This window comes from Dysidea avara, chromosome 6, assembly GCF_963678975.1.
Source record: "Dysidea avara chromosome 6, odDysAvar1.4, whole genome shotgun sequence".
In the NCBI taxonomy this organism is placed as follows: domain Eukaryota; kingdom Metazoa; phylum Porifera; class Demospongiae; order Dictyoceratida; family Dysideidae; genus Dysidea; species Dysidea avara.
Genome location: NC_089277.1, coordinates 14,877,702 through 14,899,234, shown reverse-complemented (window position 1 = coordinate 14,899,234; position 21,533 = coordinate 14,877,702). Strand labels below are relative to the sequence as shown.

General features: G+C 37.1%; 2 protein-coding genes across 3 annotated transcripts; both read right to left on the bottom strand.

The window, feature by feature from the left end:
* Positions 1-725: 725 nt before the first annotated feature.
* LOC136258501 (alcohol dehydrogenase [acceptor]-like) lies at positions 726-7,440 on the bottom strand. Its single transcript, XM_066051816.1, has 2 exons — positions 7,322-7,440; positions 726-2,586 (listed from the first exon to the last, which is right to left on the bottom strand). The coding sequence occupies exon 2, from the start codon at positions 2,583-2,585 to the stop codon at positions 801-803; it is 1,785 nt and encodes a 594-aa protein (XP_065907888.1). The 5' UTR covers position 2,586; positions 7,322-7,440; the 3' UTR covers positions 726-800.
* A 575-nt stretch (positions 7,441-8,015) lies between these two features.
* LOC136257709 (L-sorbose 1-dehydrogenase-like) lies at positions 8,016-17,999 on the bottom strand. Of its 2 annotated transcripts, none has more exons than XM_066051000.1 (2): positions 17,877-17,999; positions 8,016-9,930 (listed from the first exon to the last, which is right to left on the bottom strand). In XM_066051000.1, the coding sequence occupies exon 2, from the start codon at positions 9,927-9,929 to the stop codon at positions 8,154-8,156; it is 1,776 nt and encodes a 591-aa protein (XP_065907072.1). In that variant the 5' UTR covers position 9,930; positions 17,877-17,999; the 3' UTR covers positions 8,016-8,153. The 2 variants fall into 2 exon arrangements, with proteins under 2 accessions (XP_065907072.1, XP_065907073.1); XM_066051001.1 differs by lacking the exon at positions 17,877-17,999 and adding an exon at positions 12,841-12,946.
* Between the last annotated feature and the right edge of the window lie 3,534 nt (positions 18,000-21,533).

Here is a 21,533-nt window from a genome sequence, read left to right as displayed (position 1 = left end):
CACCTTGTTGTTCTAGGTTTGCTAGTAAAACATATACAGATAAGAATTAGCTATATACATAACTGGCTTGTGTATGCACATGTACGTATATCCCTATATAATTATTTTGAATTTTAATAACTACAGATAAAAATTATCTCAAAGATAAATGCACATGATTTAGAACAATTTTTGCTTGTACATACCTGCAGTTGAGGTTAAGTTCCTGTAAGCAATATCACTATAATAATGTTGGTAGACTATACCATGATAACACACAAGCATGCACAATGTGTACATAGCTTTTTATGTCACCTTACACATCATTTAAACCAAAACAGTTTTGTTTACCCAGTCACATACTGAATGTCAATGATAGCAAATGTTTTCATAGCATCTTTTAAAGGAAAGCAAAATATACTACATGTATATATACTTGTTTCCATGTGCCAAACAATTATAAAAAATGATCTAGTATAAACTTACAAACATATTTTTCCTTATTAGTCACCCTTATCACCTTCATGAGCTTACATAACATGCATTTAGCGACATGAAGATCCATGCATGTATTAAAAGCAAGTGTTTTACTCTATTGATACAACAGATTAGTAAAGCTTTCAAACTTACGTTAACTAACCACTTGGTAAGCATTAATTTGTCTTTACTTTCATTGTAAGTTTTCCACCTTGTACTCAATTGTTTGTGTTATAGGCAAGTTGCAGCTTATCATTCTTTTTACAATAGAAAGTACTAAAATTAATATATAGTAACAGAGCTGAACAAATACACTTTAATATAATATATCAATTACTACTGTATTATGTACTTCTACTTAACCAGTCATCCTTTATCATATCAGCAGCTTTCTCAGCTATCATAATTGTTGGGGCATTAGTGTTTCCAGATGTGATTCGAGGCATTATGGAAGCATCAACTACTCGTAATCCTTCAACACCTTTCACTCTTAACCTGGGATCAACCACTGCACTAGGATCATCCACTGATCCCATCTTACATGTACCAACTGGGTGATAAAGTGTGTGGACAGATGCCCTGATTAACCACTCCCAAAATTCATCTGAATCATATTTGTAAGGTGTCTTTGCTGTTTCTGCTGTTAGTTGGACATTCTTACTATTAAATACAGAAGTGTTGAACAACCTTAACGAAAGTTTAATTCCTCTTCGGAGTATTTCCACATCGTAATGATCTTCCAAGTAACGAGGGTCAATAACAGGACTGTCAAATGGATGAGTGACATTAAGAGAAATTTCACCGACACTTTTTGGCTGCAGTAAAGTGCTCTGTACAGAGAACCCCTGTTGTGTACCAACATGTCCATACACTTTCTTCACCAATGACATGTTATAACCTGATTCCTCAGTTTCTGTTGCCATGTTCCCTTGGAAATGTAGCTGGAGATCAGGATAAGATAAGTTGGCCCCCAAACCTGAGTCTAAGAAAGCCAATGCTTCAGTTGGACCAATAGAATATGGGCCTTTGCTTGATATTAAATATCTCAATTGGTTATAATATGTTTCAACAGTGTCCAGTGTTGTGTCATAATATTTACTTCCTGGCAATGTCACAAAGTTGAGGTTGACTACAACATGATCAGATAGATTTTTCCCAACTGGAAGATCAACTTTAGTTTCTATTCCTGCCTCCTTGAGATGTGATGAAGGTCCTATTCCTGATAACATTAAAATGTGTGGAGAACCAATAGATCCAGCTGATAAGATTACTTCTCGTTTAGCTCTTACACTACCTTCAACATTGTTTGGTTCTTGTATATAACTAACACCAACTGCTTTGTTATCCTCAATAATCACCTTCCTTACTGTTACACCAGTTCCAATATGAAGATTACTCCTACCCATTATTGGATGTAGGAAGGCAGTAGCTGTGCTACATCTTTTACCATTTCTTATTGTCATTTGTCCAATAGAAAATCCAAATGGTGACTCCCCATTATAATCTCCTACTCTATAGCCCAGTTCTCTTCCTGCCTGTACAAAAGCTTTAGCAGCTACAGTAGAATATGATGGATACCTGACTGTAAGTGGACCACCAGTTGAGTGGTACTTGCTATCTTCTCCAAGTTGTGAATCTTCTGATTTAAGAAAGTATGGTAGTACTTCATCAAATCCCCACCCATTAGCTCCCATCTCAGCCCAAGTGTCATAATCTGCTGGACTACCTCTGACATATAAGAAACTGTTCAGAGAACTAGAACCACCCAGTACTTTACCTCTGGGCCACAAGGACTGTTGATGTTGTAGGAAAAAACACGATCCGGTTTGTGTAACAGTTTTGAATTGCCAGTCAATGGATGGGTGTCGAATATCAAAATATTTTAAGGGGATATGTATATTAGGGTCACTATCAACAGGACCAGCTTCTAGTAGTAACACTGTAGTATTGGGATCTTCAGTTAACCTGTTAGCTAGTACACATCCAGCTGATCCAGCCCCAACTATGATGTAGTCATATTCAACATCTGGTGAGAATGTGTTAATATGGACAGGACCACTATTCCTCATCCACTGGTACACTATCACTGAAATGACCACCATTACTACACACAGCCTCCAAATTTCCATCCTGTATAACAGAACACACACATATTCAGCCTGTAAATTATGGAAATAGCTATAATAATAGTTACTGAGGAACATATATTTTGGTAACCTACAGGTTAATATAGTTAAAGTCAATAATTGCACTTTTCAGTAAATAATTATAACTAGCTGCATTACTGTTGCACCACCCATTGTGGCCAAAATTACATTCTCTACTATCAGGCATCCGATGAATTATGTGGAATGGAATGGTGGACTGGAAATAAACACAATCTTTAAACAAATAACCCTGTTGCTTTACTCTTATAGAGATGCATACTTAGTTTGCTCTGTAGTAGTAGTAGTGACTCTGTGAGTAGCTAGCTAACTTGTACAACGATTAATCTGGTCAGGACAGAGCACTGCTAACAAATAACACATGCCAACTACAGAATTTTTATTTGCAAAACAATTAATTATCTGATTAGAGTTGCAACAACGCAGTGTGTAGATGTATCGATATTTTATTGCCTCTGCTGTATCATGATACATTGATAAATTGCACAATACAAAGTGGAGTCTTAACGTTGGTGTAAGTTTGTTTTTTAAGTGACCCTTTTTTCTCCAAAAGGCATTATACCATTCAGTTACAATGTACTCAATAAATTGATTGTCAGCCATTAAAATCCTACACATGCCTAAGTTAACAGGCCACGATATGTCGATATACCATGATACGTGATAATATTATATCGATACAGTTTTACTTCATATCAATACAGTATCACTGTCATAAATGATACGATATTTGATATTTCGATACATTGTTGTATCTCATTAGGTACAGTATCATGGAGGTTTGCACTTTCTCACAAAAAAATATTGACCAGAAACCAGCCTCACAATATCATCATGTTGCCTTGGCAGTATTAGTTAGGTATAACAAGTCAAGTCTTCAGTTCACTTTTAATACGTAGGTTACTAGGATATTTTTATTCAGTGGAAATTTCTACTTCCCGACTGACCGACTTACTTAATAATGCCTCGAAACAAGTGTAGCTCTATACCAACTAAGGAAACGGGCTTGTTGTTAGATGTCACTTCAGCCTGAACAGGTGCCTTTTGGCATACCACAGTATGTGTACATTATATGCAACATGGACTTACGTTTGTTCTCCTTCTTTTATGTTTTCAAAAATGTGCAGCCTCAGTTTAAGGATTGATGCACATAAACATGCATTATGTTTTACAATATGATTGAGATTACTGATTGGTAGGGGAAAGTAATAATAATTTCAGTTGGTGGTTAAAAATTTGTAATTATTGTTGGATTAGGTCAGGTGGGAGTGAATTCCAAAGTCTTATTGATCTAGGGAAGAATGAGTTGCTGTACTGATTTGTCCTTGCATAGATGTGATAAAATCTTTGGTCGTGTCCTTTGTGTCCCATTTCCTCTTTTGAAAAATTACCATGTAGATAGTGATTTTGATGTAGTCCTTAAGAATACTGTCTTTTAAAATAAAATTTTTATTGTTTACACAGGAGTAGAGGTAATAAATCAATAAAGAGTTGTTGAAGATCAGAATAGTTAGGGAAAAAACCAAATTGAGCAGGAGAGCTTGAGCTTGTCATACACAAGTTGTTCTGGAGTTGCAAAATTTGTTGGTAGTTTTGAATACATTGTTTATGGCCAAACTTATAGATATGTACAATATGATGTGCTTTCCACTCTTGAGAAATACTTTGTTTAATACCAAGTCTGATGTGCAATTTTATTGAAGCCTTCATTCTATTGTTATTTTTAGGGTATAAAAGTAACAAAACTGATGATATACATGCCATCAAGAGTATATAATAGAAGCCAAGAGTGTCGAACGGTGTATTAGCCCGTGATCAATGATTGCGTAAAGTAACACGGATATTTCAGTAATTATTTGTTTACGCGAAATAGTAATTTGAAGTGCATACATGGCAACGGGTCTTTCTTCACCAGTTTTCATGTTATTCAACCAAGTATTCAACAGTTATTGTACAAGGAAAGTGTAGTAAGGACAAAAGATAACTCCAGCTTGCTAAAACAACAGTTGCACCAAAAAGCGTGTTGACATTCCTTCAGGGATCAGCTTGGGAGTGCCAGAACTTTAACACTAAACAATTCCCTTTAACACTATCATGTTTTTACTTGGTTTGGTGGCCAATTTGGGCTAAACACAGCAACCATTAATGACAATGAAAACAAACAATTACTGAAATATCCATGTTACCTTACACAATCATTAATCATTGGGGTAATACACCCATTCGATACTCTTGGTTTCTATTATATACTCTTGATGGCATGCACTGGCTCATGATCAACTGACATAAGTACTGTATGTCATGTATGTGCTGGGGGTCAAGACAATAACAATAAAGGCACTGCATCTATATATTGTTTAGCTATGTCAAACCAGTGGATTAATAGCATTTTATCCTTTAGTTATGGCTCATGAGATTTAGGTATTGGTGTAAATCTAGGCCCAAATACATAACTGACAATTTGTGCTGTCAGCAAAAGAGAAATGGCACACAAAGGAGGAGGGAGGATGAAGATAAGTCCATGATGAGTTGTATCTACTTACTTCAGTATGCCAAAAGGTACCTGTTGGGCTGAAGACTGTGAAGAGACGTATCTTTAACAGTGAAAATGTCAAGCCCATAGCATTATAGCTGTTTGTCAATATACACTGATCTAAAGGCACTAGTTGTAAGTTTGTAATTAGTTAATCAGAATGTAACGATTGTGGCTACCTATTGGATGCATTTCTGGTTGCACTGAAAAGACACTTTCAGTTAAACTTCTAACCACTATACCAAAGCACCATGAAGGTATTGTGAGGATGGTTTCTGGTCAATATACTTTGTGACCAGATTTTACAAAATTGTTCCAAATTGCACATCAGGCAAAATCAAACTAACACAACCAGTGGATAGCTACATTATTGTACTGCTAGTTTTGGCCCTCAATACTACCTAAACTACTCAAGACTGGTTTTCTACGTCTTTTCTGGGTGGTGTGGAGAGCTCGAATGGCAGTTTTTCTGGCCTTGTGAAGGGCCTGGCTTGGCAAGAATCAGTGGCTTGCTGGTGGATGACCTAATAATGTTGGCCAAACATTTTTTCTGCAAGTTTTGCTGCATATCAGCCACTAAGAAGCCAGCAAAGCCCTGTAATCTTGTGTCTGGGCCCCAATTGTGGTCTGCCTCCATTTTGAAGTCTATCTCTTGTCCACTCCTCCACCCTCCTCCCCTTTGTGAGCACTCATGATACCACTTCGCTCATCCAACTGCTCACATTTTCTATTTTACTTGGCAGGAAGTACTGTAGTGGTCTGAAAGGCAATAGATTGACATATCTCTTGTGTAAATGTCATACTGTGCTTGCTATCCTTGGCAAGTTATGCTAACTTGACTGAATTCTTTAAAGCCATTAATCTCAAAACTTTTAATGTGCAATTTAGATTGTTTTCCCAAAATCCAGTCTCATATTTTGTGAGAAAATGCAAACTCCTCCATGATCCCTATTCATTGAAAATTTAATCAGAAATTGTGGTCAAATTCAGTTAGGGCCATCATTATTATAGCTATGTGACCAGTCCCGACACAACAGGGCATGTGGGCACAAACTACACCCCGTCATACTACAGGCCATATCTCAGTATTGGAACAAAATATTTGCATTCTGTAACCTGCATTACAAAACCAATTATATGCTTACTAAGTGTTAAAAATTTCATTGCCATAGCACATAGCTATTAGCTAAAAGTTATTGATCAAGGAAGTTTGAAAAAGTAGTCAAAAATCATGTGCCCACATGCCCTGTTTTCGCAGGCCCAGTCACATATTGCTTGTTTCCCGTCACCCAATGGAACAAAAAGTGATGCAGGAGGGAGGTCATCATTGATTATTAATTATCAGTCTCTGACTGCTCTATTAGAGTATCTCAATCTTGAAGACTGCCAGGACTGTACACCACCAATGCATCCTGTTTAACAAGAGTGGAGGAACTTCCAACCTTCTGCTATGTTTATATGTACAGCTAATGTATTTATTGGTCACTCTGTGCCTCACGAAATAGTGCATTCATGTGATCTACAGTATAATCAAATAATTAAAATTTGGTGCGGCTACCTAAAAATTGATGCGGGCGGTGAGGAGAGACAAGGAATATAATAATGATGGCCTAGTATATAATTGTAATTATGTTGGCATTTTAAGCATGCTTGAAACTCTGCTTGTCTTCTGGTAGTCTTTCACAATAGAGTGGGCAGCTTGTTTTTGAGTTTATTAATAGAATGGAGGAACCATACCATTGCCCTGGACATGATATGAAATATTGTTATATAACCATCCGATTTAACTCTCTGCATGGTTGCACGGTTTCAATTGAACAGAATCAATAAAGAAAAAAATTAGATTTATTTCTTCATACAGAATTGTTCACAGGAGTCAGACCAAGACATGTATGGATGTCAATTATGTGTGTGGCTGGGTGTAGTACGGTGGTGGGTGGGGCATGGCGTTGGTCAGTAATTAATTCTGTGCGAAGGAACATAAATAAAACCTTACACACTAAACAGAAAAATGGAATTCTACTGTATGTACATCCACATGGTTGCATAAGCTACGTGAGTGATGCGAGTGCTGGGGTGATGTACGGAAAAGGCCGAGAAAATGCTGGCTCGCCTCGTGTTGGCTAGTCGTGCAATGGCCAAGTATACTTCAATATTTTCAACTCACTTGTATCAATTACCAGTATGAATCTTCAGGTCCGATAACTTTAAATCCATGTTTTCAAGTAGCAGAAGTTGGTTGGGTAGAGTTGTCCATTCTGAAGCGCTGCATGAATTAAATTAGAGATTATAAGCGCCCATTGTGAGGCGCTTAGCGTAGTGTTTGTAGTCATAATCTATGGTTGGTTTAACCCTTGTCAGTTTTTTGCACGTGTGTCTAACCTATACTGGCTTGCCAACAGCCAGTCATTAGCTATATGGCTAACGGTTAGAATTTTAGCACAAAAATAGCTAATTGTTGCAACTTGAATTAAGCAGTAGCTAGAAACTTCAAATAAATCTAGTTACCCATAGCTAACAGCTTGTAACTCTAACAATCTTTCAAGCTCGCTATACCTTTATTTCTTTTACCAGTAGCTACTAGTGTTACAAGTTTACTTGAGACATTACTAATGCCTCAGGCGATTAGACTGGCCAACACTAAGAATTAATGCTAAAGCCATTATGTTTTTCAAAATGCTTCACAACATAGTTTCAATAGATTTATTACAGTTTCTTAACCCATCATCCTCCATTACACGTGGTCATCAACAAAGGTTCATCTCCATCTCTACCAGAGTCAACTGCTACCATCATTCATTCTTGCCATCGCCCATCAAAATCTGGAACTCCCTCCCCACCGAAGTGATTGCTGTTGTAGCTAAATTTCAAATTAAATTATATATGCACACACACTCATAAATGACGTATTTGTGCATTAAAACAAATAAACAAATAAATAAATAAAGGCTCACTTAGCTGTATATATATATATATACATGAAATTTAGATACAAAATATTATTCAAGCCAGTCAGCTTTTATCATATCAGCAGCTTTCTCAGCTATCATAATTGTTGGGGCATTAGTGTTTCCAGATGTGATTCGAGGCATTATGGAAGCATCAACCACTCGTAATCCTTCAACACCTTTCACTCTTAACCTGGAATCAACTACTGTACTAGAATCATCCACTGATCCCATCTTACATGTACCAACTGGGTGATATACAGTCATTATAGCTCCCTTAATGAACCACTCCCAAAACTCATCACTGCTATATTTATATGGTGACTTGGCACTTTCTAAAGCTAGCTGCACTCCCTTATTAGAAAACACAGAAGTGTTCATAATCTGTAATGAAATCTGGATTCCCTGTTTGATAATATCCACATCATAAGGATCCTGCAAGTAATGGGGGTCAATAATAGGGCTGTCAAATGGGTGGGTGATGTTGAGATAAACTTCACCAACACTTTTTGGCTGCAGTAAAGTACTCTGTATTGAGAACCCCTGCTGCGCATCAACAGGACCATATATTCTCTTTATTATTGACATGTTGAATCCTGATTCTTCAGTTTCTATTGCAATGCTCCCTCGAAAGTGTAACTGAAGGTCAGGATAACTTAATCCATTGTCAAGGCCTGAGTCTAAAAATGCCATTGCTTCAATAGGACTGCTTGAATAAGGCCCAGAACTAGATTTGAGATATTGTATATAATTGTAAAATGTAGTAGCAGTGTCTAGTGTTGTGTCATAATATTTACTTTCTGGCAATACAAAAAAGTTCAGATTTACTAAGACATGATCATAAAGATTTTTACCAACTGGAAGATCAACTTTAGGTTCTATTCCTGCCTCCTTGAGATGTGATGAAGGTCCTATCCCTGATAACATTAAAATGTGTGGAGAACCAATAGTTCCAGCTGATAAAATTACTTCTTGTTTAGCTCTTACACTACCTTCAACATTGTTTGGTTCTTGTATATAACTAACACCAACTACTTTGTTATCTTCAATAATCACCTTCCTTACTGTTACACCAGTTCCAATATGAAGATTACTCCTACCCATTATTGGATGTAGGAAGGCAGTAGCTGTGCTAGCTCGTTTGCCATTCTTAACTGTCAGTTGTGACAAAGAAAACCCAAATGGTGACTCCCCATTATAATCTCCTACTCTATAGCCCAATTCTCTTCCTGCCTCTACAAAAGCCTTAGCAGCTACAGTAGAATATGATGGATAACTGATTGTAAGTGGACCACCTGTTGAGTGGTACTTGCTATCTTCTCCAAGTTGTGAATCTTCTGATTTAAGAAAGTACGGTAGTACTTCATCAAATCCCCACCCATCAGCTCCCATCTCAGCCCATTTGTCATAATCTGCTGGACTACCTCTGACATATAAGAAACTGTTCAGAGAACTAGAACCACCCAGTACTTTACCTCTGGGCCACAAGGATTGCTGATGCTGTAGGAAAAAACACGATCCGGTTTGTGTAACAGTTTTGAATTGCCAGTCAATGGATGGGTGCCGAATATCAAAATACTTTAAGGGGATATGTATGTCAGGGTCACTATCAACAGGACCAGCTTCTAGTAGTAATACTGTAGTATTGGGATCTTCAGTTAACCTGTTAGCTAGTACACATCCAGCTGATCCAGCCCCACCTATGATGTAGTCATATTCAACATATGGTGAGAATGTGTTAATATGGACTGGACCACTATTCCTCATCCACTGGTACACTATCAGTGAAATGATCACTATTATACATGACAACCTCCAAATTTCCATCCTATAAAACAGAACACATACTGCTGGCTGAGCATTAATAAAGTTACATGCATACAGCTTCAAACACGTATATATAGACTGAAGGCATTGTTGCTGTTTAGGTTTCATTCCAATGATCGCATGTATACATGCGATCATTGGAATGAAACCTAAACAGCAACAATGCCTTCAGTCTATATATGCACTTAAGTAAGGAAATACGTATAATCAGTAACTGTGTGTGTAGCAACTATTTTATGTTTTATCCAGGTTAGTACATGTACAATGATATTGCCATGAAATGGAGTGGTTACATGGTATAGAATAGAATAGTGCAAGTTGTAAAGTCAGAACCTTGCATGGGAAGATCGAAGCAAAGAACTGTTTTATACAGAACACAACAGTTCAATATTGGGCAGTTATACAACAAACCACAGTTCTATATCGGCTAGATATAGAACTGCATGTAGCTAATAGCCTGCTTTAAGTGATTCATTTTGGCTAGTACAATCAATCAACCAAGCCAGTCTAGGCTAATAGCCTGTGCTACTCTGGCTGCAACCAGTAAGACTAGATTTAATTTATAGACATACTTGAAGACTTCGATGATGGTTTCTTGTGAAAACATTCTTGCTATGTTTTGCTGACATAAATGGACGAGTCCTAGGAATGTCATGGAAGTATGCTTATTAAGTACTACAGTCAAAAACTTTTAGCCATTATGAAGACGGACTAGAAAATAATGCAGGGGAAAAAATGCCTATTCTACAGTAGGGCTGAGCGATACTACCGTTTTAGCGATATATCGCGATATTTTGAAAGTATCAATATCGCGATATTTTGTTATTAACTATCGTGATACCATGCCTGTACATTACTGTCATTAAAAACCATTTGTTATGCAGTACTAGGCTAAGAATCCTTATAAATGATAAAGTCCACCCATCTGGTTTCCCCTGCAGAGAGGTGTGAATACCATAACAACCTCAAAGCATGTGTTACAATAACTGTTACTGTAAACAAGGATGATAATGGCTAGTTTGCTATCACCTATAAGGACTTCCTTCAGGAATGCTGAGCAATACACTATGTAGCACCAGCTATGATTGATTTATTTGTAAGTATCGTGAACTATTCAGTATCATGAATAGTGGCTTTAGTATCGATCGCGATACTAAAATGGCAGTATCGCTCAGCCCTATTCTACAGAGATTTCAGGAGTACTCCGAATTGTTTCATGTATCTTGTGTGTATCTCAAGTTGAGGGTTCTAATGCACTGCTTAAGCTTGTGCTATACATCAAATTTAGTACTCAGAAGTTATACATCAAATGTAGCACTCAAAGAGTGGTCCCGTGACTAAATACAACACTTGGCTTCACCTCGTACTATATTTGTCTCTCGCCCATCTGTGCTATATTTAATGTATAGCACTCTTGGCAGTGCTATAACTCTTACATAACATATATAGCCCAGGCAATGCTTTAACTGTAACTGTTATATAGAACCGTATATACAATTAGAACTCATGAAGTACTCCTGAAATTTATCCTTGGCAGAATAGATTTTCGCTTGCGTTGCAGCCACTGGTTTGTACTATATATACACACTAGATTTATACCTCGTAGCTTTATACCACATAGTCAATTATCTAAGCATATTAATACTGCTTGCAAAACTCAGCTTGTATTTTCCCACATACTTATTTTTCATTGGGACTTCTATGCTACAAATACTCATATAGGGGTAGAGGGTGGGGCAATAGTTGGGAAATTAATAGCATGCTAACATGGGCAAGGAGCACAAGTGGAATCCAGAAGCTTTACAAAATCTACAGGTGTGTTACGATACAGTGCCACGAGATATAGTCACTAGTTTAAACACTGTAAGAATGCATGAAAACCATATATTAAGTGCTATCCTACTAGGGACCTGTGAGAAGGCTATAGGCCTGTAAATACAGAGTCAGAAACATGTATTAAAAACTGTGAAGAATACAGAAAAAAATCCCAGACCCAGTGGCGACGTGATCCCCTGCAACATGCCATTGTATTACATTTGTGAAAATTTCTTTTATGATAGGAAGTTCCCTGCAAAAAAATAGTTCAACATGATTTACATAAGATGCTTGACATGTCTATAATAATTATATAGTTGAAAGCCAATAGGGCTATGGTATTAAATACAGTAAGCCACACAGTTAATGCTAGCATAGCTATTGTAGCTATGTAGTTGTGTAAGTTTGACGTGTTAAAAAATGCATAATGTCTGCATATGAAAATAATTATTTCTATCACGAATATATTAATTATGGTAGCTAGTAGTTTTTTTGTTTTTTTTGCTCAGTAGGTCACACATGGTTGTTGTTAACTCAGTTGCCAATAGCGTGGATTCAAATCCCAATTTGTATATGATGAGACACAACATATCTCATGTAACTCCGCTGTACAAAAGCAGCCAAATTACTTGTACTAAAGTGGCCAAATTACTAGCAGTTTGGGAATACAGCAAGGCTGCGTAAGTCAATGATACAGGACCAATGTTGAATTTTTGTAAAACAAATTTACCATTCATTTATGATCACACCAGATAATAGTTCTTTTTGTCACCAGAATTTTACTTTTACTTTTGTGGACTTGCCCTTTTGTGCAGTCAACCTAATTCATTTTTGTAAGCATCAGATAGTACTTGTATCAGATAGTACTTGTATCAGATAGTACTTGAGCTAAAATATCTACTAAAAACTTTTTAAAATTGTATTTTCAATAAAATATTATTTTTGCAAAAAAAGTACAGGCACTGCAGATTCATTACTTGTGTGATGTCATTTGTGTATTCCAATTATTTAGTGAATTTGCTTGGATAGGCCACTCTAATCGGTAATTACGTTTCTAAGAATAAGAAAATTCAGAAATGCATGACAAAATGCCTACCTGCACTGGCTGCCAGATTTAAGAAATCCATATCGGGCTGCAGCAAATATCTCACTTTTCAGTGCAATGATTAGCTTTTTACTAACAAAAATATATGGTATGGTACATAGTGTACACCAATAGACTCTAATAGAACAGTCAATGGCTACCAATGGTAGAACATCATATTAAAAAGAACATCATATTAAAAATATACTCTAACTAAGCAGTCACTTCATTGTTGCCTAATCCACCCTATCCTGTATCTGATTTCATGGGCAAGTCATAATTACCATGCAGTTGGAGAGACCATAATGAAGCTCATAGATATTTTATTAGGGCATATACTACTCCAAGCACTGACAGATATATATATAATTATTTGTTTGGATGATGGACGGCAGGTGCTCCGTGAGTTATTCCACGCTGTGTCAGCACCATCATGGAAAAGTACTGAACTCACAACCACTATATGCTGTGTGCTGAGGACAAAACAGAAGCAATGTTACTTGTGGTGTAATCCCTTTTCACTGGAAGAAATTCTAAAACTATACAACATACCAAACGCTCAGCCTTGGAGTTCTCTGGTAGCTCATGATACTTGGTGAAAATGGCTGAGAACTGAAGTCAACGTGAAATAGTAGCGGTACAATAAACTTCTGTCATTATGTTATAGATGTAACTGCTAAATACTTTATATATGTTTCTTGTGTTTATGGTCATGAGGCAGGGGAATACAAAAGGGTTTCAGGAAACCCTTTGGATTTTACACACTGCTTGGAACATGGAGAAAGTGGTGCTTTAAGTTTCCAGAATTTTGGATTTATCATAAAACAGGACACTTTTTTTTACAAATCTTTTATCGCAATGGTGTCTCACATAATAGTAGTGTATTAGTAGTACTATAACAACAAGTTTAGTAAAAAATTGATATACTCTAATAAAGCAGTCAGGAAATATTAACTACTCTAATAGTACAATCACTTAGTTGCAGTAGAAACCCTTCACGTGTACACCCCTACATGATGTTCAGTGGCGGAACCGGGGGGTGGGGGCTTTGGGGGCTGAAGCTCCCCCTTCACTTTTAGGCTTTACTTGATCAATATGCTGAGAAATTTTGTCCTAGCATAATTATATGATCACTAATTATACAAATACTCCTAAATCCACACTTTTCCAAGGTGTTATCAGTGGATATAGGTTAAAGGTTATGCAACAAGGACCCGGATCAGCATGGAAGCTGTACAAGATCGAGATACTCTAATAGAGCAGTCACATAACTATTCTAATAGAACATTCAGTGGAAGTATAAGTTGGTAAATCTACCTGTACCTATACATACAATGAAGCACTTTGGTCTGTTTAAAAGGCTTGATTCATCTACTTGTGTAGTTATTATGGATGGCAAATTGGCATACACAATTTCCATTGAGAATGCTCTCAGACTCAATCTCGTATCATTCAAATTTCAAGTTTCAACATTATTATTCGAACATGCATCTATTGTTGTGCAATTGTAAGAGGGTCAGGTGCATCATGTGTTTGGTTGTCTGAACCTAGCTACACAAACCTTTCCATTAACAAATGCTGCAGAGAGCCATACCTGTAATCTAAGGCAGTATACAGTATATAATAATATCTACAGGTATATATTATGTGGAAATGTCTTCAAACTGCAGAATTTTAGAATCTATTTTTCAAACTTTTCCTGGGGGGGGCATGCCCCCAAACCCCCTAGTTCCAGCTGGGTTCGCACACCTCCACCAAAGAGTTTAGTACCCTCAGTTAGCCTCCCCCCCTTTATAAATCCTAGATCCGCCCCTGAATGTTTGAAATATACTGAGGTACAAGACATCTGGAATGATTGTTGTCACCTGACAGGAGAACCAAGAATGATTATATCTTAGTACTTGAGAGTGAAGAAGGATGGTGTGCTAGAAGATTGAAGTTGGCAATCAGTATGATATCGTACACAATACTACAGTAGGTTTATAGTGACTGCATAAACAGCTGCAGTGTGTAGGTCTCAGCTGGTTAGATGCACATAGCTCATTTTAATGTTACTGCATTTTATATTCATTTTCTAATATAAACTGGCTGTAGGGAAGCATTGTTGGACTTCCCCAGAGACACCACTTCAAATTTGAACCCCCTTCTAGAGAATCCTGGCTATGCCTCTGCATGCAGTGCTTGTTAGCATCACATTTTAGTGATAGTAGTAACTAGTAAATATATACTTGCTTTGTACTGTACAGTGGAACTTCAGTTATCTGGTCCGGATTATCGGTTAACCAAACTACGGAAATGACAGCTCTATTAGAGTAATGAATGTTCTATTAGGGTAGCTGAATAATACTGATATTTTTTACCAATGTTCTTTATGGCTATTTATTCACAGTTTCAGAGATACAGACTTTTCAGACTTATGGACCACTCCTGATCCCAAGGAGTTCGGATAACTGAGGTTCCATTGTACATTAAAACTATTAACTCAGTTTATCTTTGAAAAGGACAAGCCAAAAAATTCATCACGCTGCACTTCATCACGTACTGGTGGATTACTCTAGTTATGTTGGACGACTCCAGTCTTCTCGAGTTTCAGGTTGGAGCAATTGCTACTGGTGGATTTCACAGGCACATATTAAGCATTACACCACAGAAGCACCAATGGCGGATCCAGGATAGGGAATTTGGGGCAAATCCCCCTCCCCTACCTTGTGGAGGACCTCATGGAGGAGCCATACTACTGATTAAAATACTAAACTTTGTCAGGCCAAGATCAGCTTATAAAACTCAAAGTCAAACTAGCTATGAAATTGTCACCCAACACTTTCGTGCGTACTAAATGCCTCTAAAATAATTATCGTTTTGCTGTTGTTTAAGACATTCAGAGCCTTTTAAACAGCTTTTAAGACTTCACAACCATCTGCAAAGGCCAAAATGATAAAAATCAATAGTGAGATACTACTAAGAGGTGTATTATTTGCTGCTTCAAACTGCAGCAACTAACAAGAGAGTCTGGCTCTCCCCAACCACCTACAACATGGCCTGTTTGTGCCCCTCCCCTTACCAGCTCCCGGATCCGCCCCTGAGCACCTTGGCATTAGACTACTCAAAGCCCACGGGTTATAAGTTGATGTTGCGGTTAGAAGTACATAATAATATCTCCTTCTAATCTTTCAAAATTCCAGTTACTATTTTACAATAGGACTTCGCCATATTAATGATGGTAATAGTGATTCGAGAGGTAGAGAAATGAAGTGTATAGCTTCATAACTTCACTCTTGTGATGAAAACAATTCCGAAATAATTAGTGTTTTTTCTAGTATACTAGAACTAGAACTAAAATTAGTTTTAGTACAGCCTTTTCTTTTTAGTTCTAGGAACTAGAACTAAACTACAATTTTATCACAATCTATTTAAAAAACTGGAGCTATACTAAAAGTGTTGTTTTTAAGTTTTTAAACAAGAACTAAACTAAAATTAATAGCTTTATTGTACTAATACTAAAACTAAACTAAAACTTTTAGTACTACAGCTACTACTGCAACTGTTGTTTGGGATTTATCAGGAACCTGATGGTGAACTGACTATCTGGCACATTAAAGCCTTACTTTGAAGTACATATTAACATAATTATAAGATTATAAGATGATAATATAACCTTTGTAAGAACAAAGGCAACTTTCTATTACTATCTCAAGTGGCTTGTGACATTTCAGCAACCACCGCTCAGGTGGAAAGAAGTATATTGTTTAGGTAGGATGTTGTTTAAATCTTTGATTAGGTTCTACTACTCAAAGTGGTATAGGAGGATAATTCTAGTTAGTGATCAATATTTTTGTGAAAGCAATGAATAAGTATGACATCTTAGCATCAGTACTGTACTATAACTAATACTTATTAAATTGTAGGTACTATTATACTAACTAAAATTGTTTCAGCCATGGATACTAGAACTAATACAAACTATTATTGTTTCTAACAAGGTATACTAGAACTAATACTAACTAAAACTGTTTTAAATAATGAATACTAGAACTAATACTAACTCAAAATATTTTTGGCAACTGAACTAGAACTAGAACTGTACTAGAACATTTTACCTGTACTAGAAAAACACTAGAAATGATCAGGGCATTCGTGCAACAGAACTAAATTAACCAATTTCTTCAGCATCAATTTGCTTCACATTGGGTGAGTGAATTAGCGTGAATACAAAGATTGTTTGTCTTAAGTATCAAGTGGAAAGCTTGTTGTATGTGTGTGAACTGAGTTGTTAAAAATGGTAAAGGTTATGTTAATTATAGTAAGGATTGCAAAACCATTGCTACGTGTATATTCGCAGTAGTGGTCGGACTTGTTTATTTGCAGCACATGCCTTTTAATTTTCCTGGTGACCTGAGTGGGAGGTACTTTGGTCTGTGCTCTATATAAATACAACATCACTGCATATCCACATGCAAACTGATGATGCTGAAGAAACTCCTAGTCATATTACTTGTCAATTCTATATAGGAAAGAATACATATTTCTAGCCAGGCACTATCTAAACTATCCCTGCTCTACAAAGCCAATAACAACCTTATCGCACTTTCAAATTCCATTGTATGCTCTAACAAAACAAGACTTCATCACCAATTCTCCTTTATGCATCAGAACATCTTCATACATGAAATAGTTTCTACTAACGAACAATTAAGGACAGAACATCCACCAAGTATCATCATATCCACATTGTTAACTACATTTAATTAATGTGTTTGTAATCTCTTTTCATTTCCTGGGAGTATCAGCTATCTTCCCAGTACAATAATAAATAAATAAACTGATTGAGAAGTCAAGTACTGGCTGAATGCAGAGAAAATCTTGATATCCCAGGCTGTGTGGCTCCTCAGGCACTTGCTTAGACTGCAAGCTGTCTGTGGATCAAGTCACCACCTGGTCTGGGATTTTTTTCTGCATTCAACATTTCAGGCCCTAGAGGCGACTAAAGTTCAACGGGAAAATCCGGAGTGACCAATGCCATTTGATTACGTTCAATATTTTAAACTCACTTCAATACTGAAATACTGATCGATCGTATATGGACTATAGAACTTAGAAGTGCAGTTGGTCTGCTATGATCTGCTGGTCTCGTCACCTCGGTCACTTCCTTAAGCACTACTGGAATTTATTAGTGACCCATCGATAGGCGCTTATAAATTGCAGCTCTATGCGGCTACATTTTAAAATCTTCATTTGTGATACTCAGGCACTGTTTAGAGCACAAGTGCTGAAGGTCTGTAGGATACCTGATCCTACAGCCTGTTTAAAGTTGTTAGCTAGCTACATATATTTCTGTTACACCTTTTCAGCTGTAGCTAAGTCATTCATAGCTAAGTCATTCATAGCTAAGTCATTCATAGCTAAGTCTAAGTCAGGTTAGGTAATCCTAAGGCTGCAGCACATGTTGCTGTCAGACCTTCAGTGCTGGTTACTGTAAAGTGTTAATAACAATATTAAAGTGTGTCTGTAAGACTGAATTTTGTTTCATAGATCATGTGAAGTTTACTTGTAGCCGTTTGCGTGTGTGTTAATTGTAGCTAATGCTCCATTGAACAATTGCTGTGAGTTCAAGTTTATCTGAACTGGAATCTTATAAAACCTGGTAGCTACTATGACTCCACTGAACTAAGTAGCTATACTGTTATAGTCGAAGTTCAGAGTTAGCTATATATCAGTGTTAATTTCACATGTATATTATATGAAAGGAAGCCTGGGAAAGAACTTAGCTATAGCTATTTGATGAAGCTACGGGCTCCTAGTCATATTACTTGTCAATTCTATATAGGAAAGAATACATATTTCTAGCCAGGCACTATCTAAATTTTAAGTACATAACTATTGATTTTCATTGCAATTTATTTTCTTGTTGCTAATGTTGGAATGAACACTAGGCTGTGTGGCTTCTTAGAGTGCAAACTGTCTGCGGATCAAGTCACTACCTGGTCAAAATGTTGTTTGAGTTGTTAGTGCTAGAATATGTATCGATTATAGTCTGGGCACCACATATGTACTGTAAGTGGTATAACATCTGTTGAAACTGAGAAGCAAAGTTCCTATGGATGCAGTGGCGGATCTAGATGGGTTTCTGGGGTTTCGACAGAAACCCCCTTTTAAATTTTGCTGTCTAAATACATAAACATTGTAGTACTGACAATTTGTCATAGCAAACAACTATATATACCACCGTATTTCAGTAAAATGCATGCAGTTGCACTTTACTGACACCATTTATACCTATTATACCCTCAGCAACACTTCACTTTTCATCTCCCACTGCATTAAAAACGATCGAGATACTCTAATAGAGCAGTCATGTAACCACTCTAATAGAGCAATCAAAGCTACAGCTTGCATGTAGTCACCATATTTGCCCTATAGTTAGCTATAGTGGTATTTACAGTTTAAAGCATTGGATTTATTGTAACTGATAACTAAAAATAGCCTAAAATCCCATCTCATAGCTTCTAAAATCTCAAAATGTCATCAGATGCCTTATTCAGCTATACTAACTTTCAGAAACCCCCTTTCAAAAATCCAACATCCGCCACTGGGATGGACACACACACACACACACACACACACACACACACACACACACACACATACACACACACAGACACAGACACACACACACACACACACACACACACACACACACACACACACACACACACACAGACAGACACACACACACACACACACACACAGACACACACACAGACACACACACACATATTCATACTTGAAATTGACAAGGAGAAACTACATCCTGACCACCTGACAGACTCCTGTATGCATTCAAGCATCAGTCAGCTGCAGATTTGAGGTCTGTCATGGCCACAGAAAGAACGTGAATTTAATGATTTACTATATGCGTGTAGTTATATACTTGGCACAATCAATGGATATCGAAAACCAAATCTTGAAACTTGCATGAAACCGAAACACAACTAGCCAATTACCAACAATATAGTTGGCTACAGTACACATTATGCTCATGAGTAGCATCTTCTACTGATTATATAATTTAATGTTTTAAACAGCCTTTATGCTTTCATGTATTTCACCATAGGCGGCGGAAAGGGGGGGCTAGGGGGCGTAACCCCCCTCAGAATGATATCACGCCGAAATTATCGTGGGGCTGAAAACCGCGATGAAGATCAAGATACTCTAATAGAGCAGTCACTCTAATAAAGCAGTCACAGTATTAGAGCAGTGTATAGTGAGCTATGTAAGGATTTTATGTAGTTTATCAGCTATAAATGCGTAGCTGGTGAGGTGGGCAGCTATTCTCAGCTGGCTGTGACCTTTTTTTTTGGTCTCACCTTACCAAACCAGAGACAATGTAGGTCATTTCCATAAGTGTGGGTCAGCCCAGCCCAATGGCGGATCCAGGATGGGGCATTTGGGGCAAATGCCCCCCCCCCCCCCCTTCAAGAAATTGCATACAAGATCGAGATACTCTAATAGAGCAGTCAGTTACTCTAATAAAGCAGCCACAACGTTCATGAGGCAGTGTAGCTTACCTATGAAGCTATAAATAGGATTTTATTTTACATAACAGACGTAATATATTTGGTAAAGGATCACTAGCTATTATTGTTGTGACCTTTTTTTTTTTTTGGTCTTCAACTGTTTTTCGGCAAGGTGCCCCCCCTCTTTCCAAACTCTGGATCCGCCCCTGCAGCCCCCCCTCATATCAACTACTTCCTCCGCTCCTGTATTTCACACAAGTAGAAGTGATTTTCTCATTTTGCTGTACATAAGTCAGTGCATGGGTCAGGTTAGCTATGTGGAAGATATTATAGTACACTGCACAGCTAAAAAAAAACAACATACACTGCAAACAATTACTTGCACTGTATACAACTATACATTCTTACTATCACTCAATTCATGAATCATACCTTGCCAAAAACATGTTTATGTTGGCACAATGCGTGTTTCACTGCACGAAAAGTAAGCTGTCCTGCTTGTGTCAGCACGTAGGAAATTTTTTTAATGATTTCCTTTAGAATTTCCTATTCGAGTTATGGAAATGTTTTTGAACATTTTTTGTACAATGTCCTGTTAGTGTCACATTGCAGTAAATTGTTTTAACATTTACAAGAAATGTAGATAAAATCAGTATTAAGATTTTCACCACATTCATGACTAGTGAAAATGCAGCTGTAAACTGATCAAATGGATACTGCAGGTTTCTTGTGTTTAGCTCAGTGTAATACTGAGCCAAAACTTGGTTCTCAACACAACATAGGCTTTCAACATCATATAACAGAGTGTCTCTACAATAATGTGTAACACTGCAACCCATATTATGCTGCTGCAATAACTTTTTAGTGGTATATGAATTGTTATACTAAGGAAGCTCTATTTTACTTTTAAAATTAACTTTACGTGATGCCAGAATTGTATCTAAATCAACTACACCATATTTCTCAGTGACTTACCGTGCTACAGAAAAAAGAAGCTATGGCATACAAGCTATGGCATACAGTGATGATACTCAACCCTTTAGGGCTTTCAACATGACAATGTAAACAGTCAACACACGGAGCTGGATAGTTATGTACTGTATGCCAAGGTAAATATTACATGAATTTATGGCCTTAATTGTGTGTTACACTTTGTGTCTTTGTACAATATGGATGTTAGAATTTGTCATG